The 23,252-nt window shown below is 29.8% G+C and overlaps 6 protein-coding genes across 11 annotated transcripts; 3 read left to right on the top strand and 3 right to left on the bottom strand.

Moving 5' to 3' along the window:
- The first annotated feature begins 987 nt into the window (after positions 1 to 987).
- Cpb (F-actin-capping protein subunit beta) lies at positions 988 to 4,290 on the top strand. 2 transcript variants are annotated; one of them, XM_078178176.1, is made up of 4 exons: positions 988 to 1,040; positions 1,799 to 2,010; positions 2,101 to 2,473; positions 2,583 to 4,290. In XM_078178176.1, exons 2-4 carry the CDS (start codon positions 1,811 to 1,813, stop codon positions 2,814 to 2,816), a joined length of 807 nt encoding a protein of 268 aa, XP_078034302.1. In that variant the 5' UTR covers positions 988 to 1,040; positions 1,799 to 1,810; the 3' UTR covers positions 2,817 to 4,290. The 2 variants fall into 2 exon arrangements, with proteins under 2 accessions (XP_078034302.1, XP_078034301.1); XM_078178175.1 differs by having other exon boundaries at positions 990 to 1,134.
- Positions 4,291 to 6,731: 2,441 nt separating this feature from the next.
- Positions 6,732 to 9,438, bottom strand: Eef5 (eukaryotic translation elongation factor 5). 3 transcript variants are annotated; one of them, XM_078178178.1, is made up of 4 exons: positions 9,328 to 9,438; positions 7,438 to 7,733; positions 7,056 to 7,190; positions 6,732 to 6,853 (listed from the first exon to the last, which is right to left on the bottom strand). In XM_078178178.1, exons 2-4 carry the CDS (start codon positions 7,711 to 7,713, stop codon positions 6,782 to 6,784), a joined length of 483 nt encoding a protein of 160 aa, XP_078034304.1. In that variant the 5' UTR covers positions 7,714 to 7,733; positions 9,328 to 9,438; the 3' UTR covers positions 6,732 to 6,781. The 3 variants fall into 3 exon arrangements, with proteins under 3 accessions (XP_078034304.1, XP_078034305.1, XP_078034303.1); XM_078178179.1 differs by having other exon boundaries at positions 9,294 to 9,347; XM_078178177.1 differs by lacking the exon at positions 9,328 to 9,438 and adding an exon at positions 9,070 to 9,321.
- Positions 9,439 to 10,027: 589 nt separating this feature from the next.
- On the bottom strand, positions 10,028 to 13,742 carry Urod (uroporphyrinogen decarboxylase). The gene is made up of 7 exons (XM_078179247.1): positions 13,551 to 13,742; positions 11,326 to 11,660; positions 11,046 to 11,204; positions 10,805 to 10,966; positions 10,591 to 10,728; positions 10,313 to 10,486; positions 10,028 to 10,240 (listed from the first exon to the last, which is right to left on the bottom strand). Exons 2-7 carry the CDS (start codon positions 11,620 to 11,622, stop codon positions 10,100 to 10,102), a joined length of 1,071 nt encoding a protein of 356 aa, XP_078035373.1. The 5' UTR covers positions 11,623 to 11,660; positions 13,551 to 13,742; the 3' UTR covers positions 10,028 to 10,099.
- Positions 13,743 to 13,879: 137 nt separating this feature from the next.
- Positions 13,880 to 17,857, top strand: Ssrp (structure specific recognition protein). The gene is made up of 14 exons (XM_078179050.1): positions 13,880 to 14,176; positions 14,439 to 14,624; positions 14,733 to 14,948; positions 15,049 to 15,224; positions 15,299 to 15,434; positions 15,520 to 15,623; positions 15,708 to 15,836; positions 15,909 to 16,200; positions 16,287 to 16,445; positions 16,512 to 16,661; positions 16,755 to 16,946; positions 17,043 to 17,264; positions 17,372 to 17,446; positions 17,521 to 17,857. The coding sequence occupies exons 1-14, from the start codon at positions 14,126 to 14,128 to the stop codon at positions 17,638 to 17,640; spliced, it is 2,208 nt and encodes a 735-aa protein (XP_078035176.1). The 5' UTR covers positions 13,880 to 14,125; the 3' UTR covers positions 17,641 to 17,857.
- Positions 17,858 to 18,046: 189 nt separating this feature from the next.
- Rpp30 (ribonuclease P protein subunit Rpp30) lies at positions 18,047 to 19,536 on the top strand. Of its 2 annotated transcripts, XM_078178859.1 has the most exons (4): positions 18,113 to 18,127; positions 18,415 to 19,003; positions 19,160 to 19,307; positions 19,405 to 19,536. In XM_078178859.1, exons 2-4 carry the CDS (start codon positions 18,416 to 18,418, stop codon positions 19,506 to 19,508), a joined length of 840 nt encoding a protein of 279 aa, XP_078034985.1. In that variant the 5' UTR covers positions 18,113 to 18,127; position 18,415; the 3' UTR covers positions 19,509 to 19,536. The 2 variants fall into 2 exon arrangements, with proteins under 2 accessions (XP_078034984.1, XP_078034985.1); XM_078178858.1 differs by having other exon boundaries at positions 18,047 to 19,003.
- LOC144469011 (golgin subfamily A member 2) lies at positions 19,176 to 23,226 on the bottom strand. Of its 2 annotated transcripts, XM_078178857.1 has the most exons (12): positions 23,156 to 23,226; positions 22,636 to 23,085; positions 22,353 to 22,548; positions 21,988 to 22,295; positions 21,679 to 21,855; positions 21,400 to 21,618; positions 21,142 to 21,327; positions 20,800 to 21,051; positions 20,430 to 20,730; positions 20,155 to 20,352; positions 19,858 to 20,043; positions 19,176 to 19,313 (listed from the first exon to the last, which is right to left on the bottom strand). In XM_078178857.1, the coding sequence occupies exons 1-11, from the start codon at positions 23,201 to 23,203 to the stop codon at positions 19,868 to 19,870; spliced, it is 2,511 nt and encodes an 836-aa protein (XP_078034983.1). In that variant the 5' UTR covers positions 23,204 to 23,226; the 3' UTR covers positions 19,176 to 19,313; positions 19,858 to 19,867. The 2 variants fall into 2 exon arrangements, with proteins under 2 accessions (XP_078034983.1, XP_078034982.1); XM_078178856.1 differs by lacking the exon at positions 19,176 to 19,313 and having other exon boundaries at positions 19,856 to 20,043.
- Between the last annotated feature and the right edge of the window lie 26 nt (positions 23,227 to 23,252).

Raw genomic sequence — 23,252 nt, 5'->3', positions numbered from 1 at the left:
AATTAAAAACAATTACAAATCAACGATGGGCAATTGTTTAATCCATCGCTCATTGACTTGGAGCCATTTTTTTAGTATTTCTGCTAATTAATATTGGGCACCTATGAACGGTGCGTGCTCCAGGTTACTTATTTATTTCTTTAAAGCTCATTGTTTATTGATAAAATTGAGAACCGTGTAAAGTTAAACAATTTGTTATATGAAAAGAACAATTTTTTACTAAGTCATACAGCTGGATTTATGCATTAATTCAGAAATTTCGTATTTTGAAAATACACCAGTCTCTCGTAAAAGTCACTAGGTGTCCCAAAAGGTTCTTTTGAATATTTCTCGAAAAATATAGGCGAACAAGTAAAACTAATTAATTAGCAATTTTGGGCAATTAAACAACAATTTTTCAGTTATGTTTCATTAAAATCGATTAACATAATGAGTCAGCTTCACAAGGATACCTATTGCTACAGTCTGAGTTCCATAGTTTATAAGAATTCCATGCTAGACGCTAACAGGTGCAGAGTATTATAGCGCCATCTGTTAGGAGATTTTACAAAATACAGTATTGTACATATATATAACGTAATTCAAGAAGATGACAAGATATTTTGCAATATCAATTAAAGAAAAAGTAGTTTTAAATGTAAAAAATAAATTAATAAGAATATACTTTTATTCGATTTATAGTTTTATCTATAATATTACGTAATAGTTTACTCTATGATGATGTTATATTCGATACGAGTAAAAATTCCTATATTTGAACATATGGATGTATGTTTGTCCAGTATATATCTAGATTTGTATATACCACAAAAGAACATTTGTGTAGATATATTGTTTTTATAAAATAAGGTAAATGGATTTTTCCTTATTGATAATAATTCTAAAATGATATTCTTGTGCCATAATTTTACATCTTTCTTCGTTAGTTAGCATTTTATCAATATGAAGTTGATAGCATTGTATTACATATTACCCAATCAGCGCTAGTCTTGACACGCCCCTTGAATATTCGTTTTCGGTGGCTGAATGCGGGTTAGAGGGTAAACAGTTTCGATAAATTTTTCATTGATTTTGTAATTTTTATTGATTGATGCTCTAATCGACGATCGTAAAATTTTTCAATCATTTAAAATGGTGAGTTCAACACTCTCCAACAATAAGTACAATGTTATATTTTTTTGTTAATGTCGTTATCTAAAACCATTGCTAAAACTGATGATAAACAGTCTTTATAACAACGAAACTTTACTTTTTGAAGTATTTTAACTTTGATTGAATTTGTAATCGTTATTTGATGTAGAAGACATTATTTTTTTACGCTTTTAAGTCACCTAAAAAAATTTTAACCTAACCTCAAACGTAACAAATGTCAAAATGGCGCTCTACATTGACATACATTAAAATTTCGGATATTTGATAAGTTTTAAGAAACGATGAAGACATAACATAGTTTTTTATTTTCTTTTAATAATGACGATTTTCTGTGTTATTTTTATTGCATGATATTCGATGATCGTTTTCATATGAACACATATTGGTTTATGTCTTCAAATCTTATCCTTTTTAGTAGCAATTGTAAATAATGACAGTTAATCATTATTCCTTAACTTATGTGTAAAATGATGTAATTGAATTTCCAAATATAAGGTTAACAAAATTGCATTTATATTTTAAGTTATTTATTAAAGTATGAAATTAGTTTTTCCAAAGTTAGTTGGTATTGTTTTAAGAAACAATTTGTTCACAAACTGAATATTGACAATGAAATTAAATTTATATTTGAATATTTTTTTAAAAGACGGAGCAGCAAATGGATTGTGCATTGGATTTGATGAGAAGATTGCCACCACAGCAAATAGAAAAGAATTTAAGTGATTTAATAGATCTTGTGCCAACACTCTGCGAAGATCTTTTATCGTCAGTTGATCAACCTTTGAAAATTGCAAAGGATAAAGAATCTGGAAAAGATTATTTACTTTGTGATTATAACAGAGATGGAGATTCTTATAGGTAATAAATTTGAAATCAGAATATTTTCCTGGTTGTAACTGATTACATAGAACTTATTAGTTAGAGTAAATTGAAAATTACAATATTTAGGTCTCCTTGGAGTAATACATATGACCCTCCGCTAGAAGATGGTTCTATGCCTTCTGAAAGGCTAAGAAAGTTAGAGATAGATGCAAATCACGCATTTGATCAATACAGGGAACTCTATTTTGAAGGAGGAGTTTCTTCTGTATATCTTTGGGATTTGGATCATGGCTTTGCAGCAGTGATTCTCATTAAAAAAGCTGGAGATGGTTCTAAGAAAATTAAGGGTTGTTGGGATTCTATTCATGTTGTGGAAGTTCAAGAAAAATCAAGTGGGAGAAATGCACATTACAAATTAACTTCCACTGCAATGCTTTGGTTACAGACCAATAAACATGGATCAGGAACAATGAATCTAGGAGGTAGCCTTACAAGACAGGTCTGTTTATAATTGTTTTTGATTTCAGCACACCTAATTATTGATTGTTTTATATAATGATAACAATTTTAAAAGTATTTTAAATGACATGATTAATGAAAATTTAAAGGTTGAACAGGATGCCCCAGTAAGTGAAAGTTCCCCTCATATTGCCAACATTGGACGCATGGTTGAAGACATGGAAAATAAAATCCGAAATACCTTGAATGAAATATATTTTGGAAAAACAAAAGATATTGTCAATGGATTGAGATCCGTACAATCTTTGGCTGACCAGAAACAACAAGCTGCCCTTAGACAGGATCTTGCGGCCGCACTTCAAAGGAGGAATGCTAACAATTGATCCTACGAGGAACATCAACTCTCCTCGGATTCTGAAGAGTGTCAATAAAAAAAGAATAAGAAAGATACAAATAATCGTGAATGATGAAATTAAGATTCGAATTGTTGCAAATACTGTGACAACAATTTTGGATAGTTTCCTGTGATATGCAGGGTGCAACGGTAAAGATGAATTTTTTCCTGAAGTATTAAAGAATTAACAAAAAAAAAATAAGTAATTGAATATCAATTATTAATTATGTCGAGATTTTGAATAAAATATTAAGAGACATTACGAGTGTCTGAGTTTTATATATATAGGATGTGTTTAAAGGTATGTAACACCTTAAATTGATGTCAACTAGATAATAATCAACTTGTATCATTTTCATAGAATGCAATATTTATGTTTCAAGATTTTTCTTTGAAATACATAAATAACAATTTCATGTACTTATACTTCATTTTATTGTGCACTCTTTTTTGTATTACTTTTATTCATTTAATCATGCACGTATTAAATATTAATTTATAAAGCATTGTTATGATTCTCCGTACATTTTCATAGTTCTATATAGTGTTTATTTTTAATTTCATAAAACGCTATGGACCTTGTAGCTTTTTTTTTGAAAATTTGACTTACGGGAACGTACAAAGTCATAGTAGTGGTTAAAGAATTTTTCAGAAATTGTAATAATACGATATCTATAATCTGGTTGATCATACACACTATAGTCAGTCTGTGTAGGTTTAAGTTACAAGAACATGTCCTTGTACTTGTACAAATGCATCTAATTTTTACAACGAATAAATTATAAAAGAATTAAGATTAATGCACATATAGATACATTCTTGTTTCTGTGTTACATATCTTTCGACATGTTCTACACGTATGTATGTATGTTCCAGTGTGAAAGTTGTATGTATGTATGTGTGATGTGCGTGCAGCGCTCATATAAGCGTGAGCACAAATATATTATATATATGTAATGGCACTCGTAATGTTTTTTTAATCATTAATAATTATTAATAATACAAAATATAAGAGTATTAATGTTTGAAAATGTAGGAATATTAAAGAGAATATTTGCGAATAAATTTTTAACAGTCTCTTTTATGACTTCCTACCCAATTAGTTAAAGCAATTTAAAAATAAATTGAAAATAGTTTGACTTTACATAAAATGAAAGTAATTGTAAACAGAGAGCTTGAACTTATTTAACTAAAAATATTTTTGAATCGATTTTAAAAAAAGAATACATATTAATATTTCGAACAGTTTTTCATTGTATGAATTTTTTATTTAATGTAATGCAATCGAATTATTTTTTTTCATCGCTATCATTAGCGTTAACTTTTATGTCAATTATTCTAATAGCACTTTAGTGAAATTACGAAATTATAAATGTAAAAGCACTACTAATTAACAAAGCTACGAATTGAATGTATATATGTATTTCTAATCTATAATTTCCAATAAAAATATTTTGATACAATTTAAGTAGCATTAATTAACAGATAAACATAACATGAAAAAAGCAAGTAAAAAAAAAAGAATTGGTGACAAAATCGTCAAAACCTATATTTCTTACAAAATGTAATCGTAAAAAGTGAAACGAAATATTATATCGAAAGTGACTTAAAAGCACCGACGGCTTTCTGTTTCCTTTATTTGTCTTCCATTGACCTCTGCCGTATAAACAAATGCTAGTTGGTATTCGTTCATTTATATATTTTACGTTTGTGTTTTCTGGATCAAATTCCACAATTGTGTACTTTCACATATAATTATGTGTGTTTCCATATATTTTACCGCTGCGTGTATTTTGTATACGTGTGTATGTGTATATGCATTTTTGTTTGTCTATATACACCAATGCTGGCACATTTAAAAAACATCCATATACAGCTATATTTTATTGTACTTTATGTTTTTATGTTGTAATAAATATTTTATGATTTATTGTGTGAGTATGAAATAAAAAATAATATTTCAAGAATATTTTTAAATCAAACTATACACGTGATCATAAATATCAATTATAAATGCAAAGTAAATTTTGTTCACAAAGTATACATTATCTTTGTAGGAAATAAATAGCAATAACTGTTTATCATTTTTAATTTAGCTGAACATATTCTTGAAATACTATTTCATCTGTGCTTATAACATAAATGAATATTTTTATCAATTTTCAAATACCTAAAATATTAAGTAACTCAATACTATTTGGATGAAAAACCAGCAGTGGTATATATTTAATTTAAACAGAGTATCGAGAAGCAGAAAAGAATGGTTTCCATCTCTCGTGGTTGAAATTCGACCATGAGGCCGATTGATTCGTTTTTTCCCCTCGTAGATTAAATTCATTTATCTAGGTCGTCTTAATCTTAAATTAGTCTGCTTAGATTATAATAGCTTAGTTGTTTCTTATTATTCATTTTTCTTATAATTTTAAACTTCCTTGTTCTTTTGCTGATGCTATACTCTGATCCGAATTGGAGTTTTAAATATAAGACAAAAATTTTTACATTAGAACTCTAATTTCAAATAAAATTCAGAATTATTGATTTAATCTAAAATAGTAGTAACTTTTAACGTTTCCATTTTTCAATCTTTGAAATGAAATTTTCAGTTCAAAATAAAAATGTTCAATTCTAATTTGCAAACAAAATATGTTTGATGCATCTCGGATATAAAATAGCAAATGATGCTACACATGTTTATGAAAGTTGAATATAACTTCTCAGATCTTCATTTAACTTTAATTTCCAGAATTTGAAATTATTTATTAAATTCTGAAACTTCGAGTAAAGAATTACATTTGAGTGTTAAGTATAAAGTATTACTCTGATTTTTCTTCATAAATTTGTAAAAATATAAAGTATGTCAAATTTTAACCATTTTTAATCAATTATAAATGTAAGTAAGAAGAATGTAAAATACTTAAGGTATTTTAATCACCTGCACAAGAAAAAATTTTAACAAGTCAATAATCAATAAAAAAAATTTTGTATCCGCAGAGAATTCTTAACATGATGTGAATATTCAAAATGAAAATTCGAAATTATTCAATTTTATTGAATGTTGGTAGAATTGATGTAATATTATATATCAAAAAGGGTTTCGAAATTATGGGATAGGAATTTAGAATCAGGTCAGATGTTCTAAAATAATGCGTTTTAATAAGAAAAAAAAATTTGATGAACTTGAATAAAAAAAAAAAATAAAAATTCCAACAAAATTGAGATATGACAAATATTATTCAAACATTGGAATTCTATCTAAGTCTATTAGTGTTTTAATTTGAGCATGATAGAAAATTTAAAAATCAAATATACGAAACGTTTTGAATTTCGATTGAAATATTAAGAGAGAAAGGGTTATTGTAAGGGCATAAAACTTTTTAGGTAATTAGAATTCTAGGTGCATTGGAATTATAAGAACATCCTGATGATAGTAAGAACTTCGTATAATTATTAATGTAAAGCATTTGGGATTCCAATAAAAATAGAATTCTAATTACATTGTAGTTTTAAAAATTACAAATAAAGGCAAAATAGTTCTCTTCCCAAATTTCCGACCGTCAAAATTGCCTTTTAATCTTAATATCTTAAACCGCCAAAACATTCTTTTTTTCAAGATCTAAGCTGATACTGTTTCCTGGTTTATTCTCTTTTTATTTGTTATTCTTTTGCGTTATTTGTAATCCTCTCCCCCTCACACTTACACGCTCACGTACGTTTACTTTGCACTTCTCTTCATTTTTAATTATGTGTGTCTCATTCCTTTTCTTCGTTTCTTTATCCTTCTTTTTATTCATTTTCAAGTGCCCCCCACTTCTTCCCCTTCCTATTTGTTGCTGGTAGTTCTTATTTTAACCACTGATCATCTTGTATTGTATCTTAGGTTTCGCTTAATAATATATTAGCTGTGTGTGTTTTGTTTTCTCTTTAATGTGATGGTGGAGTTTGGACTGAACACAATTATTTATCGATGGCAGTATTGGTTTTGATGGCGATCACGACCTCTTCACCACAGGCTTTCAGCACAGTGCACTAAAAAAAAAATTTATATTTGCTTTCTTTGTGATCTTCCTTGGGACATTTAATACAAACTTTTATTAATATAGCCTATACTGCAGTTATATTAGTTATATAGATGCATGAAACATTTTTAAAAGCAGAAACAAAATATCTTTCTTATTTTTAGCAGATTCTAATATAAAATTAACTCTCATACAGCTTTAATGGTACTCACAAGAAGCTCCTTCCCAGCTTCGTGGTCAGTACGTAACTGAGTACCTAGGTCACCATCAGGAATTTTTAAATCCTCACGAAGTTCACCATTATCAGCCATCAAGCATAAGTAGCCATCGTCGGATATATCTGCTAGCTACAATATAAACATACAAATTTTTATTAAAATTTTGGTTCATGACTTAGTATAACAAAATTATGATACATATACATGTACTGCAATAAAGATAAACAAAAAGTAGAAATCCAATGCTTAAAACAAATAGTTTAAAAATACTTGAAAATTTGCTCAATCTTAATGATTAATACATAGATATTAATTTGATGATTCAAAAAGTATAAAAATTACATAATTAATACTTTCCAAAAGAACTACTATATACCTGGTAATCTTCCCGTTTAACAAACGGCACGTCCATATTGTGCGTAGAGGGACATATATCCTCATATTTCTTTGAAGTAAAAATGTCAATGCCTACAAGATGTACTTTGGCATGACCATGCTTGCCTGTCTTGGAAGTTGACATTTCTACAATTTTACATGGTCGAGATTTGAGCATTACAAACCCATTTTTACGCAGTGCTGAACACTGCATTGGGTATGTTACAGAAGCACCGGAGTCTCCGGTCTCGAAGTGAGTATCCTCTATGTCTGCCATTGTGGATTTCTTTTGTTAATCTGCAAGTATTATTTTACATAAATCATCTAATATATTTGAATTTTATATATTTAAATCTAATAAATGAAAGCAATTAATTACATTAGGTGTCGGCAACTTTTTTGGCTGTGGGTCAAAATCAACCAAAGAGTGACTATTAAGAGAGGTTTTAGGGCAGTGGTATTTTCACTTTAAAACAGTCTTTAAGTTAATAATAAGATAAATTTTATTGAGAAAACAATTACAATATACTTTTAAGTTTTAATCATAAAAATTCAAAATAATGATTTTAATTATTACAAAAACGAATATAATTGACAAGTGGGTCACTTCATGATCCATGGGGTCCTAGGTTGCCAAAACCTGATCTACATCATTATGAAGTAAAATTAAAAATTTTACTAACTACAAAATTATAACTGTTATAAATAATAAAAATAACATTAATTTGCAAATAAAACATTCTAAAAATGCTGTAAATGGGCGATTTCTTTATAATTCATATGTAATTTTAGTATTATTAATAAAAATAATAAAACTCAGTAACATTACTAAATTTACAAAGGTTACAATGAAATTATAATTTTAAATGTAAGTAACTCAAAACGGAAATATAAAAGGTTTAATCAAATTTAATTGAAAATGTTATATCATGAAAGTATAATTTTCTTATATATATATATATATATATATATACATCTACATATATATGTATATACATATATGTATATATAAGATATATATATATATATATATAAAATAATAAAAAATAATAAAATATATATATATAATTTTAATATCACTTAAGAACAATTATAAAAAAGTAGAGTAGATAACATTGAAATAATGATAAATAGAAAACATTGAGTTTTTAATTCATTTCATTATGTTTTGGAACATAACAGTAAACTCTTTGATCATGTTCAATCGTAGTTTAAAAAATAAAATTCATCTTTAGCATATAATACAATTACAACACTATGTCAAAAGCAAAAAATTTTAAGAACTAATTTCATGTAAGGTTTTAGCTTTATTAAAGAAAAACTGTCTTTCCCAAGTATACAATGAAAACTATATAGACTATCAAAGAGTTCAAATATTTCGGAAGTACGATAAAATTAATCAAACAGACGCAATAAAAGAAAACATCGTACAATAAATTGACCGAAGAAAATATTCTAAGCGATTAATTAGAACGCGGATAGCTTTAAAAAGCTTTTGAATAATGAAGGTAAAGTGTACGAACACGTTGTGAAAGTACGAGATAACCAAAGTTTTAACCCGACTGACAGTTCTTTCAATATCAAAGCTTTTATATGAAAAATCAACCGCAGAGCCTCGTGAAAGTCGAATTACCTTTGAGGACAAGTTTACTGCGGTTTTTTCACCGTTTTCCTCAAGAAGATGGCGCGAAAAGGATTGCGTGCGGTTCGTCGTCAAAGTTGCCGACTCTCGGAGAAGGTTTCAGATATCACGGATATCAACTGTTATTTAATAACGTAGCTCTTTATTTTTTCGAGCTTTCAACACACGTTTTATAAACTTGCTCAAGCGATCACAAGTCATTCAACTAGACTCACCGTGAAAAAAGGAGAACAGACTGGAGATACTCACATGTGATCAAAATGGACACTCTAACCAGAAGAGTTGGTTGCGCTTGCGCGAACCGCTAATCGGCGACAGGGGGCCACCCGAATAGATCCACGGATTCCGACTGAAAGTCTGCGTGGGGTAGAGTCGAACCTGACATTTTATTACCAGTTCATGCCAACTACATATAGAACACTAGAAGCGAAACTCTTACTGAAATTTTCAATATTTACATCCCCAAGTTTAATGTCCTTGACAATTTTAGATACATATGTACAATGTTGCCACTTTTTAAAGAAAATATTTCTATGTTCTACCTTTTTCTTTGGTCCATCGTATAAAAGGAAAAGAAGACCGTACAAAATTAGAAACATCAGACAGCGTGGCAATGTGAATTTTAATATGATAAAAAACAATGTTGAATAAATCATATTAGATATATAACTAAATTTCCTTATCCTTTTCTAGATTACTTGAAAATTGTAAAATCTCTTCCATAATTAATTGTATGTTCGATACAAACATGTAGTAGTCTACTTGCGGACGCATGCGCATTGAAAATTGTTTCTTAAACAGCACTAGTTCGCTACTATCACAGATATGTACCTTGTGCTGCATATAATTTTTGACATTAAAAAATTTCGATATTTTATAATGAATCGGCACAATTTTTAAAATCTATGGATTTTTTATGTGGGAACATTCTTACATGAATTCAAACGTATTTCAACAATAACATTTTTTTATTATAAATGCATACAATAAAAAATATACTAGAAAAAGTTAGAATAATGGATTACACTGAATGAATCCCTTTTATTAAAGCTTCAACAGATTTAATTGGAGTATCTGGTAAAATACCATGCCCTAAATTTGCAATATATCGACTTTTACCAAATTTCATAGCCATTTCTCGGCCTCGTTTTGTTATTTCCTCCTACATAAAAAAAATGTATTTAGTACTTCATAAATAGAAAGTGAAACTAATGTTTCTTAGTATAAAGCACACCTCAGAAGCATATAATGCACATGGATCCAAATTTCCTTGTAAAGTAACATCAGGACCCAATCGTTTTCTTGCTTCTGTTGAATCCACAGTCCAATCTAGACCTAACACCTCATAAGTCTTTGACTTTGCTAGCATTTCTAAAGAATTCATTGTTGCGCCCTTGGGAAAAACTATCTAAAATTTAATATTTATGCTTTCAGCTTATACATGATTCAGTTTCAATTTATATACCTCAGAATATATTATAAATTTTAATTACTGCTCCATCTTATCTTTACCATTGGTACTTCAGGTATTTGTTCTTCTTTGAGTTGTTTTCTGACCTTTTCACTGATCTCCTTCAAGTATTTAAATGAGTAATGTGTAAATAATTCATCATTTAGAAAATCTGCATGACTTTCAAACACTTGTAGTAACTATAAAGTAAACATAGTCTTGAAAAAATTAATTATTACATAAATTTGAATATGATCACAGTAACTTTGTACATACTTGTGCACCAGCTTTCACTTGCATAACCAGATAATCCACAATTACATTCGTAATCATTTGTAAAAGTTTGTGGGAATCTTCAGAATATTTATATAGCCAAGATCTAGCTTTAGTCATTGTTGAGCTGCCACCACCTTGGATCATGTAGCTCATTAATGTCCACTAATAATTTACAGATATATATCATTTTACTATAAAATTTACATAATTGTATATATAAATATGAAAAAATATTTCTCACTGGTGCTCCAGTAAATCCAATTAATGGTACTTTTCCTTCCAATTTATGTCTTGTTAAAGTTATAGCTTCCGCAACATATTTTAAGTCATTTTCTACATTGGGCTGAACTAGCCTAGCTAAATCTGATGGATCATTTAATGGTTTTGGTAAAACTGGTCCCTGTAATTAATAATTTACTATAAAATATTTCCATGGCTTTACTTTAAATAAAATACAAAACTTAAAAGAGTTAAAGCTCCTTATCTTATATTATATAAAAGAAAAATTTTAACAAACCAACCGTTCCAGGGACCATTTCAACAGATAAACCCATTGCCTGAGGAATTACTAGAATATCAGAGAAAATAATGCTGGCATCTAAGTCAAATCGTTTCAAAGGTTGCAAAGTAACTTCAGAAGCTAAGGCAGGTGTTTGACACACAGAGAAGAAATCATGCTTTGATCTAACTTCTTGAAATTCAGGAAGGTATCTTCCAGCTTGACGCATTATCCATATTGGTATACGTGTTACAAATTCCCCACGTGCAGCCTTCAATATGAAGTCATTTTTTAATGTAGGGAAACTTGATTGTGTCATTATTCATATACAAAATTATTACAGTCTATATAAAAAACCTGTAAAATAAAATAATAATAATAATTTTTACATACATTTGATAATAATATGAAACACAAAAATGGATAGAAAGCTGGAGTGGGAGGAAAGGAAAAACGAAAGGAATAACATAGTAATAAGAGGAAATAACCTGGAGGGGAGGGATCTCAAAAAGGAGGTGGAAATCCTTCTGAGGGAGAAATTAGGGTCAGAGGTGGAGAATATTCAAAAAGTTTACAGACTGGGAAGAAGTAGGTTCTAATAAGAAAAATCAGGGGGTTGGGACTCAAAGGAAGAATCGTGAGATGGATCAAAACGGTTTACAGGGAGACGGTAAACAAAGTCATAACGGAGAAGGGATTGTTCGAGAAATTTTTAACGAGGAAAGGAGACAGGCAGAGATGTCCTCTTAGCCCGACTCTCTTTAATGTGTATATAGACAATTTGGAGAATAAGATGAGAAGATATATAGGAGGTACGGTGATCAGTCAGAGAAAGGTTTTCGCCTTGAAATTTGCTGACGATATTGCTTTGCTTGCGGATGATGCTGAAGGGCTGGGCAAAATGTTGAAATTTTTGGAAAGGTTCGCCGGAGAAAACAGAATGGAATTAAGAGAGAAGTCGAAAATAATGGTGTTCAGAAAGGGGGAGGAAGGAAACGGAAAGAAAAATGGGAGTTGGGAGGGAAGGTACTGGATATTGTGGAGAAATACAAATACTTAGGGTACTGGCTTTTATCCAAGAATAAGGTCGCGAAACACGTGGGAAGGATAGCGGGGAAGCTAAAATTGCAATCAATGCCACATGGGGGGTAATGAAATGGGCAAGAATAAATAATCTGAAAAGGAGATTATTTCTGTTGGATATCCTGGGAAAATCTATCCTAATGTACGGGATTGAAATTTGGAGGTGGAGGGAAAGGGCAAAAAATGAGAAAGTGGGGGAAGGATTGTGAAAGGAGCATTGGGCTTAAGGTTGAACACGCCGGACTACATATGGAAGTCAGAGGCAGGAAGGGTAGATCTACAGGTTGAGTCGAGAAGAAGGGTGGCAGATTACATGATGAGAGTATGGAAGATGAATGAAGAAAGGTTACTAAAGATTTAAAGGAGGAGCTGAGGGGATGGAAGAATGGCAACCCTACAAATTGGATGAAAGAGGTGGAGGAAGCATTTAAAGAAGTGGGAGACGGGGAAATGCTAGAACTAATTGGAATGGAGGAAACGAAGATAAAGTAAGAAAGAACATACTGAGGTATGGAAGAGTGCTGAAGGAGCAAGGATGGCAGAGATATTAGGGGAAAATAGAGAAGTCTATGTTTTGTAGGGAGTACAAAGAGTGGAAGTTTGGATTAGGCCAAGAGGAGTACTGGGAAGATACTAGGATACCAAGGTAGCAAAAAGAAATTTGGGCAAGACTAAGGTGTGGGAGCGTAGGGAGAGAGAAGAGCAAAGGATATAAAGCCACAGAATGCAGGATATGCAAAACAGAGGAGGAATCCATTTCCAATATTTGGGAATGTAAGGGTTTTGAAGAAGTAGGGAACACAGAAGTGATCAGGAAAGCGAGAGGTTTCATAAAAGAAAACAGAGGGAATTGGAAAGAGCTTCTGCTAGAGGTAATAAAAAGCAAACTGGTATGGTACACCAAAGAATTTGAAACGATCGCGTGATTGGAAGCGGAAGAAAGGGAAGAAGAATGCTGAGGAAGAATGAAGGAGTCAGTGGATGCAATAAGTTACAATAGTCTTAAGTTGTACAGTATTGTTATAGATCCTTAAGGTAAAATGCAAGGAATGTATTGAAATAAATAAATAAATAGAAGAGCATAAACATTATAATTTATCTAATTTATCTTTAAATTCCTACGATAAATTAATTACAGAATAATATAATATTTTATTTACTTACTTATATTTATACTTATAACCTATAAGTCAAGAAGAAGTCTTTGGAAAGTATAATTTTCCATTTAAATGGTACCGTTTTTTATGCTATTAAAATTTATTATAAATTAAATGAATGTTGAGAGATGAATTGCACTTTTGTTACATATGTCATATGTACGTATGTATTGTACACGTTACGTTTCAGGTGGTTAACTCTAACTAGCCAATGGTGTTGCTTAAAGAATTATATTTTTTGAATGTATGTTATGTATGTATGGACGCATTCGTATACCACAAAATTGTACATTCACATCTGCTGTTGAAATCTCATCATTTCTGTAGTTCATGGTTTAAGCTTAAGCTGTAGTAACGCATTTACGTTCGCGGAAAAATTTTGAAAGAGTAAGATTGGCGCGTTGTCTTTAGTAACGCATGTAACGCATGCATTATTGCGTTGCTTCGGACAATTTCGAATTTTCTTTGTTTGAAGATAAAACAGTAATTATTATCAGAAAACGTTCGATTCCGGGGTTATGTGGTTAACTGTTAAATAAGAGAGTTAAATAATAAGCAAGTTGTGCTTGAATAACCTTGAAAATGGATTTTCTGGAATACACGGATATAATTGCGGAAGTGAAGGGAGCTATGGTAATTATATGCAATTTATTGATAAATATATATCTGCCTCAACAATAAACTGCACGTTTTGGTAACATTATTATGTTACTCTTATTATTTATGTAATTTGTTTGTGTAAATATTTGAGGTTAGAATTTCATAGAATACTACAATGATTCCTTTTTAATTACTTTTAATTGTTATTATTATGTACGCTTATACTGCATATTAATCTATTACTGTTACGAAATAAAATTATATGATTATTTCCATTATTTATTCTTTTTTATAGACTCCTGGACGGCTGAAATTAACAGATCAGCACTTAATTTTCAAAAATCAAAGAACAGGAAAGGTAGAACAAATATCAGCATCTGATATGGAAATGGTAAATTATCAAAAATTCATTGGTACTTGGGGGTTACGAATATTTTTGAAGAATGGAACATTGCATAGGTTTCGTGGTTTCAAAGATACTGTAAGTAGGAAATTTTTAAATGTATAACAATTAGTTAAAACTATTTTCTAATATTTGAGATTTTTAATATTTCATAAGTTCTGTAAGAATGATATAATGTTTATGCAGGATCAAGAAAAAATTGCAAAGTTTTTTGCACAAAATTATAAAAAAGATATGTTGGAAAAGGAACTTAGTTTGAAGGGTTGGAATTGGGGTACAGCCAGGTTTAACGGATCAGTTTTAAGTTTTGATGTTGGTCATCATACAGCATTTGAAATTCCACTGTACGATGTATCTCAGTGTAATACTGGAAAGAATGAAGTTACTCTGGAGTTTCATCAGGTAATTTATAGTTTATAAAATAAGGGATTTTATAGTTTTTGTTACATATATTTTTTGAATTTGTCATAATATTTGGTACATGTGTTAATCGAACTTTCAGAACGATGATGCTCCTGTAAGTTTAATGGAAATGAGGTTTCATATTCCAATTAGCGATAGTGTAGATCAAGATCCTGTAGAAGCATTCCATCAACAAGTTATGGAGAAAGCTTCTGTTATTAGTGTCAGTGGAGATGCCATTGCTATATTTAGAGAAATTCAGTGCCTCACACCACGGTATATATTTATATTCAATCTATATTGTATTGACAGAAAAATTTACTATATTCAATTGCACTTTTTTATTCTAGTGGTCGTTATGATATAAAAATATTCCAGTCATTTTTCCAATTGCACGGGAAAACATTTGATTACAAAATTCCAATGTCAACAGTTTTAAGGCTTTTCCTGTTACCACATAAGGACAGCAGACAGATGTATTTTGTTGTAAGTGTTTGGTAAACATTCAAAATTTTTTAATTTTTACAATCTTTCATTCATTATATTCTTATTATCACATATATTCTTCCAGGTCAGTTTGGATCCACCAATTAAGCAAGGTCAAACTCGTTATCACTATTTGGTATTATTGTTTAATCAAGAAGAAGAGACTTCTATTGAATTACCCTTCTCCGAGTACATGAAATATGATTTCATTAATAATTAAAAAATAAATTTAAACATAGAATAAAGTGTTTTAATATCTTATTCTATTTACAGAAAAGAATTAAAAGAAAAGTATGAAGACAAATTAACAAAAGAGCTGTCAGGACCAACATACGAAGTATTAGGAAAAGTAATGAAAGTTATAATAAACAGAAAAATTACTGGTCCTGGTAATTTTACAAGGTAAATATCAGTCGCACAAATATCAAGTCATTTGCATAAAAGTTCTAATATTTCAATTTTTTCAATTTTCAGTCATTCTGGAGCTCTTTCAATTAGTTGCTCTTTCAAGGCAGCTGCAGGTTACCTCTATCCTTTAGAAAGAGGTTTTATCTATGTTCACAAACCTCCCATACACATTCGATTTGAAGAAATCGCGTCTGTAAACTTTGCTCGTGGGGGAGGCTCTACTAGATCGTTTGATTTCGAAATTGAATTAACAAGTGGTGTTGTTCACACATTTAGTAGTATTGAGAAGGAGGAATATGGAAAATTATTTGATTTTATTACTTCGAAGAAATTGCGTGTTAAAAACAGAGGCAAGAGTGTAAGTAAGACATTTTATTCAGTTGCACTTCAATATTCGAATTGATGATCAAAGAATAATCAAAAACATTTTTGTCTTTATAACAGGATAAACTCACCTACGATAACGACTTTGGCGATAGCGATCAAGAAGACGAACCAGATGCGTATTTGGCAAGAGTTAAAGCTGAGGCTCAAGAAAGGGATGCGGAAGATAATCAAGATTCTGAAGAAGAATCAACAGATGAAGATTTCAATCCTAATCAAGTACGGGTTTTATACTTTATAAATTAAATTATTTATATATGCATGTAACTCTTCTGTCTTTTTTAGGATGAGAGTGATGTAGCAGAAGAGTACGATAGTAATCCTAACACTTCTGAAAGTGAAAATGATTCTGACGCTTCTGGAAAGAGTCAGAAGAAAGACAAAAAAGAAAAGAAGGAGAAGAAGGAAAAGAAATCGAAGTCAGCCAAAACAGTGGTACATATTGTTTATTGTTTAAATAAGATTCAGTAGAATCTGTTATTAGTTAAATTTTGAGAAATGCGATTCTATGAAATGTATATTTTATAGTCTGAAAAACCAAGGAAGCCTAGGAAGCAGAAAGCAGAAAGAGATGCAAATAAACCTAAGAGACCACCAACAGCATTCATGATATGGTTGAACAGTGCCCGAGAAAAAATTAAAGCAGACAATCCAGGAATTGCGGTTACAGAAATTGCCAAGAAGGGAGGAGAAATGTGGAGAGAGCTTAAAGATAAATCTGTAAGGACGTATAAATATGTTTGATCTTTCCTTATTCTGGTAGCGATACTGGATTTTTATAATTATTTTCTTTTATATTTCACATATGTTATTTAGGAATGGGAAGAGAAGGCTGCAAAGGCGAAAAAAGAATATGCAGCTTCAATGAAAGAATATGTAGCTAGTGGAGGTGGTGAAGTGAAAGAAAAGAAAGAAAAAGGAGAAAAGAAAAAGAAGGAAGTGAAAAAAGAATCTCCTACTAAACTGATGTCAGGAGGTACTTTCAAGAGCAAGGAATATATTAGTGAGGACGATAGTAGCAGCGATGAAGATAACAAGGTATAAGAGATGGTGAAATTTGCTGTATAAGTACCTTATAAGACAAGTTATTCGGGAAATTAGAATTATAATACATAACATGTTTTCATCTTTTTGCATGTCTTCAGAAAGCAGAAAAAAAGCGTTCAGATGAAGATAGTGATGAAAACAAGGGAAAGAAAAAAGGAGACAAACGTGTTGCAGTAATAATTTCACTATTTGAATAATGCTGCAATGTATTTCACACATAGTATAATCTAAATTTATTGTCTTTTAGGATGATGATGATAGAAAAACAAAGAAAGAAAAGAAGGACGAATCTGATGAAGGTAGCGATGAAGAACCTATTGAAAGTACTCCACCGTCCAGTGATGCAGAATCTAAGGAAAGTGATTGATTCATTATAATTACTGTATGTATATATGTACTATTAATATTTAAAAGAATATTGAAGTACATTTCCGCCTCATAGCTTTTTTAAGTTACACAGTTATATGATACTAAATATTTGTATTTGTCTTGTGACAATTTATTTAATTTTCTAATATTTGTATTCCGAGAAATAGATTCTTGCGAATTTACAAATTGATTAAATGTTCATTTAAGTATTGAAACCTTGTATTCAATGAACCACACTCTTAATTAATAAGTATGAAAGTAGCGACAATTAATAAATATTACTGTATCTTAGCAGTATTGGGATCTTAAGTCATACATAGAGGTATGCACAGTCGCCTTAATTCATCTTCTGTTCTCTTTTTAAAGTAACTGCGCAAATGTAGATGCGCAGTAGAATGGTGGGGATAAAAAGGTTCTGGAATTGGGAGATGAAAAAGCTCTTGAATTGAGATACATTCCTTCACGTTGTTGTAAACGAATGAAATGTATTACTAATAATTTTAGAAATCTACTTGGAAGAAACACAATTTTTATTCTATGTACATATGAAAAAATTGTATAGATAGAGGAAACTATCGTAGTCCTAGTTTGATCCTAGTAAATTTATATTAAGATTTAATTTTAACAATGAACATAACCTAGACAAAGGTTTCAAACAGCTGCAATTCTTAAATCAAAATATCTTCATTTTAATGTGCAAATAAATGTATTTGTAAATTGATGCAAGCTTATTTAATTTTAATTTTTCATTTAAATTTTACTTATTTCACAGAATGAATATAAGACAAACTGTAGGATTTTATGATTTATGTGTGAATGATCCAGCGAGTGATAGACACAATTTACATCTCGTTTTGTCAAAATTGCACGAATTAGGATTTAAAACAGTAGCATTAAATACTAATTTAGATGAAAGTGCCGTTGTACCAGATAAGAAGAAAAAGAAAAAAAATGACGAGAGTGAATCATTCCAGAATATTACGTTAAACACATTTGATATAGACAACATAAAAGAAAAGTATAATGGAAAATTAAACATTTTTAATCGGATTACATTTCATTGTTCCGATCCAGCAAAGACACATATATTAAATCATGCTCAAAGTTTGAAGAAATACGATTTATATGCTTTTATTCCGAAAACACAAAATGCATTACAGTTTGCATGTACCCAATTAAATTGTGATATAATTACTTTGAAAGCATCTTCTACAACTTTTAAATTAAACAGAAAATTATATAAACAAGCTATTGAAAGAGGAGTACATTTTGAAATTCAATATGCAGATCTAATAAACACAGAATCTAGGAAACTTATTATACATTATGCACACCTGTTTCATACGTATGGAAAAAGTAAGGTATGTTAATATTGCAATTTATATTTTGTTATAATTAAAAATATTTTTATTAACATGAATATTATTAAATATATTTCACAATTTTATAAGTTATACACTTATATAAAATCTGTTAATTATTTAAAGTAATCGTACTTTAATATTACCTTCTTGCAGAATGTTATATTATCTAGCGGTAGTGGCGATGCTAAAACAATTAGGAATCCATATGATTTAATTTATTTATCACGCATACTTGGGTTGAATGAAATTAAAGCCAAAGCATCAGTATCACACCAATGTAAAAAGCTTCTTCTGAGAGCAGGTATATCTACAACAAAATTATAAATACAAAAATCCTAACACAAAATTTATATTATTTTGTATTAATTGGTACTATTACTATTTTAAACATTTTTTAGAAAGAAGACGAAGAGGAAAAGCAGCATTCATAATTGAAGAAGAAAAAGAAACAATGGAGGATATTGAAGATAATTGCGGACTTCCAAAAAAATTGAAGTTATAAATCTGAATCTAATTAAATAAAATTCTACATTTTCAAATAAGTATTTCACTTTCTATAAGAATAAATTACTTTTTATAATAACTAAGTACATTACAAAAGTTTACAACAGAAGGGACAAAACTATTGTTGAAAAATAAACTTCTTGTAATCTTACCATTTTCTGAAATAGCAATTTGAAGTTAACAATAATTTTTCTTTTGTTTGTATTTTCTGAAGAAGTTGTTTTTACGAAAACATGCCTCACATCGATCATTTACAAGTTACCATTCTTATATAGCATATATACAATTATATTCTACAAATCGTTGTTAATTAAAAATCCTATGTTATAATATAAAGTATTCCATACATCATATTTTTTAGACTGTTAGTAGCTTTCCTGAACACCAAGGACATGGATGAAAATTCGGCTCAAATAAGCACGAATCCTTACAATCTTTTATTTCAGTTAAAATATCTAATATCTCAGAAACACCGTGTTCTGTTTCGGATTCGTTTGTCTTTTGTGTGGAAACAACGTCGTTAGCAGTCATTTCTGAAATAAATGATATTTATTATGTACAATGTCTATTTTATTATTATGAGAAATCTATTTTTACATGAATAATGTAGAAAATAAAAGGTCAAAATAGTTAAAAAAGCATACCTGTTGGTGTTATATGTTCTGTACCATTAGAATGAATGTATTCTTTCCTAAGGAATTCACTAACCAAAACCTTCAATTTATGAAGTTGTTCTTGTTGTTGATTTCTTTGATCGAGTAATTGCCGGAATACTTGCTCTTTTTCTCTTGCTCTGCTTTTAAGCACTGCTCTTTGTTTCTGATACAATGTTATATATTCTCCTAAAAAAGTTGCCAAAATATAGACAATAAATTCTAACATAAAAGGAGTTAAACTTTTTTTGTCGAGAAGCATATACCTATTGTTTCTGTTTCACTTTGTAATTGTAACACAAGATGTTCAAGCTTCTGTTTCTCTTCTGTAAGTTCGGCCACTCGTTCCATTGTTTGTTTGAATCTTTCTTCCAATTGTTTTATAGGCTCGGATACGACTGCATCATGTTGTACTAATTTTTCCGAATTTGTTTGTTCTATCAAGTTAGAGTCATTAGTGGCATTTACAGTACTTGAATCTTCTTCAGAAGAAGTATTGGTTTGAGGGTGTTCTTTTATCATCTCCATAAGAGCTTCCTTCTCTTTTTCCAATTTTCCAATGGTTATCTAAGACAAAAATATTAATTAAAGGAAAGAGAGATTTTACGATAGTATATGTGATAAACATTTACTTACCAAAGCATTCTGTAGGTCGCGTTGGTAAATATCAGCATGATAAGATTGTGCTTGATAGTGCTGCATCTGATCAGCTATCTGAGCATTTTGAAGTCTTTCTTTCTCAAGTTCTTCAAGTACAGACTCTGTTTCTTTTAATTTCTCCTTGCATTGCTCTAATTCAGTTTCAACACTATTTAATTGAACATTTAATTTTCGCCCAATGGAACGCTCTGCTTGAAGTTGTTCCGTTAAGTCCAACTTTGCATTACTCTTAAAGATTCAATTTCTTTCATAATTTCTATGTTTTTTAAAATAAATTTGTGAATTTAATTGATAATTCAGTTATTAAGATAAACTTACTAGAGTAACAAAAGCATTCTCCATATCAGTCAATTGTTCTTTTAACTGCCGATTCTGATGAAGTGCTCTAGATGCCCCTAACTGTTCGCTTTCAAGAGCAGTAACTAATTTTGTTACTTCAGCTTCATTATTACCTTTTTCACGTAAGTCATTTATGTTTTTTGTTAACATTTCAATTTGTGAATCCTAAATACAAAAACGTGTTAATTAAACTTTTCTAATAAACATTTTATTAAAATATTTACAAATACGACTGACCTTTTCAGAAAGTGTAATGTGTAATCTTTCTTGTTCTAAAGTAAGCTCATCTATACTTTTTAGAAGATTATTCATTTCATTTTGACGATCTTGTAAAGGCAATAGATTTTCTAGTTTCTCTTTTTCTTTTTGTAACTGTTGCTCGAGTTCGGACAATCTTTGTACATAACTTTGTTCTCTGGACTGTAAATTTTCTATAGTTTTGTTCTGTTTCTGAATCTAAAAAGTACAATAAATACTTTAGTAATCAAATTTGTTACATCTCATTCTAAAACATACCTCCTCTACTAATTTATCGTGTTGTACATCTAGTTGTTTCACATAATTCTCGTACTGTTTAACAGCTACATCTTTTTCATTGTTTACAACATTTAGAGATTCTTTGACATATGCAAGCTCTTGTTCTAAAACATTTGCTGTATTCTTATCTTCTTCTGTAGGTATAGCACCTGTCATCTACAAGAAAGGTACAATTTTTTACCTTCTTCTATTTTTAATTTATTTAAAATTTCTTACCCCATTTCCATCAATGATGCAATTATATCATAATTTACAGTTTTTAATAATAATAGGTACATGTTTTATTACCTGTTGTATTCTAATTTCACTCAATGAAAGTAATGCTGTTTTTTCATTAAGTTCTTGTTGAACAGCTATTAATTCTGTTTTCTTCAAATTTAATTTCTGTTTCAATTCAGATGTCTCTAAATTTAAGTCTTCTTTTTCTTTTTTCAATTCCATAAATTTGCTTCCCAAAGATTCTTGTTCATTTTGCAACTGATGATAATTTTTCTTCAATTCTTCATTAGCAGTTTTTAAACCAACTGTTTCTTTTTCTAATTCAATTATATGTACTTGCGAATTTTTTAACTTTCCTGTTAATTCTTCTATCTCTTCTGAAAAATTTTGACTTTTTGTAAACATTCAAATATTATTTGCTAGATAAAACAAACCTCTGCTTTGTCTAGTACTCTGTTGAGCTTGACTAAGAGCAGCAGTGAGCTCTGCCTTTTCTGCTATTAGGATTCCAGTTGTTTGTGCATGAATTTGTAATTGTTCTTTTAAAGGATTTACTTCACGTGCTAATTGTACTTGAAATTCAATCTCTTTTGTCTCCAACTTAGCTTCCAATTCTTTAATTCTGCTATGCTAATTGATAAAAAATTTAATGAGAAACACAAAATCTGATAATCAGATTAGTAAGAATGTAACAAAATAACATGCACATTCACTTACAGAATTACTAAGCTCTATGTGTAATTCATTAATATTCTTTTTTTGCTCTTCCAAATATGAATTTAGAAACTGATTACGGCACACCAAATCACAATCCAAAGTTGTTTCAGAGTGTTCAGAATCATTTGTTAAAACATCTGCAACTGCAGATGCCATTTCCAAAAGATGTTCTTTCTGTACTTTTGGAAAATCACTTAACTCCACTTTATTTTCAACCTCTGAATTTAATTTAACCTGTGCTATATCTTGTATAGGTTTAGCTGTTTCTTCTATCACATTATGCAAATTATCATGATTTACAGTATTTTCTGTATTTATTATTGCATCTACAGACAGAGTCTCATTTCTTTGAAAATTTTGATCAGGAACAGATTTACCATTTGAAGAAGTTTCCAATGTAGATATTGTGCTACTTTTGTAATCTGTTATATTAGGTTCTATATGCTGACCCTACAAATGAATACAACATATTAATGTAACCATATTGCATGTATTATTGATAGGTTTATAATTTATGTACCTGAGAAACATCTCCCGAATTTTTTCGTTTCGAAGAACCATCCTGCATTATTTTGTTCAATTGAAATTCTCTGAGCTACAAATGACGAAAATATTGT

This window comes from Augochlora pura, chromosome 4 (assembly GCF_028453695.1).
Source record: "Augochlora pura isolate Apur16 chromosome 4, APUR_v2.2.1, whole genome shotgun sequence".
Taxonomy (NCBI): Eukaryota; Metazoa; Arthropoda; class Insecta; order Hymenoptera; family Halictidae; genus Augochlora; species Augochlora pura.
The sequence above is the reverse complement of the archived record's forward strand: the minus strand, read 5'-3'. Positions and strand labels throughout refer to the sequence as shown.

Coding starts and splice junctions, on each gene's coding strand:
- Cpb (XM_078178175.1), top strand. Junction 2,011..2,100: donor AGAGATGGAGATTCTTATAG/GTAATAAATTTG, acceptor TACAATATTTAG/GTCTCCTTGGAGTAATACAT. Junction 2,474..2,582: donor GAGGTAGCCTTACAAGACAG/GTCTGTTTATAA, acceptor GAAAATTTAAAG/GTTGAACAGGATGCCCCAGT.
- Eef5 (XM_078178178.1), bottom strand. CDS start 7,713: ATGGCAGACATAGAGGATACTCACTTCGAGACCGGAGACTCCGGTGCT. Junction 7,191..7,437: donor TTAAACGGGAAGATTACCAG/GTATATAGTAGT, acceptor TTTATATTGTAG/CTAGCAGATATATCCGACGA. Junction 6,854..7,055: donor AAGCTGGGAAGGAGCTTCTT/GTGAGTACCATT, acceptor TTTTTTTTTTAG/TGCACTGTGCTGAAAGCCTG.
- Urod (XM_078179247.1), bottom strand. CDS start 11,622: ATGACACAATCAAGTTTCCCTACATTAAAAAATGACTTCATATTGAAG. Junction 11,205..11,325: donor TTGAAATGGTCCCTGGAACG/GTTGGTTTGTTA, acceptor TATTAATTACAG/GGACCAGTTTTACCAAAACC. Junction 10,487..10,590: donor AAATACCTGAAGTACCAATG/GTAAAGATAAGA, acceptor ATTAAATTTTAG/ATAGTTTTTCCCAAGGGCGC.
- Ssrp (XM_078179050.1), top strand. CDS start 14,126: ATGGATTTTCTGGAATACACGGATATAATTGCGGAAGTGAAGGGAGCT. Junction 15,624..15,707: donor ATTGAATTACCCTTCTCCGA/GTACATGAAATA, acceptor TTCTATTTACAG/AAAAGAATTAAAAGAAAAGT. Junction 16,201..16,286: donor TTAAAAACAGAGGCAAGAGT/GTAAGTAAGACA, acceptor TCTTTATAACAG/GATAAACTCACCTACGATAA.
- Rpp30 (XM_078178858.1), top strand. CDS start 18,416: ATGAATATAAGACAAACTGTAGGATTTTATGATTTATGTGTGAATGAT. Junction 19,004..19,159: donor ATACGTATGGAAAAAGTAAG/GTATGTTAATAT, acceptor ACCTTCTTGCAG/AATGTTATATTATCTAGCGG. Junction 19,308..19,404: donor AAAGCTTCTTCTGAGAGCAG/GTATATCTACAA, acceptor AACATTTTTTAG/AAAGAAGACGAAGAGGAAAA.
- LOC144469011 (XM_078178857.1), bottom strand. CDS start 23,203: ATGCAGGATGGTTCTTCGAAACGAAAAAATTCGGGAGATGTTTCTCAG. Junction 21,619..21,678: donor ACGATAAATTAGTAGAGGAG/GTATGTTTTAGA, acceptor TGTACTTTTTAG/ATTCAGAAACAGAACAAAAC. Junction 21,328..21,399: donor ACATTACACTTTCTGAAAAG/GTCAGTCGTATT, acceptor TTTTGTATTTAG/GATTCACAAATTGAAATGTT.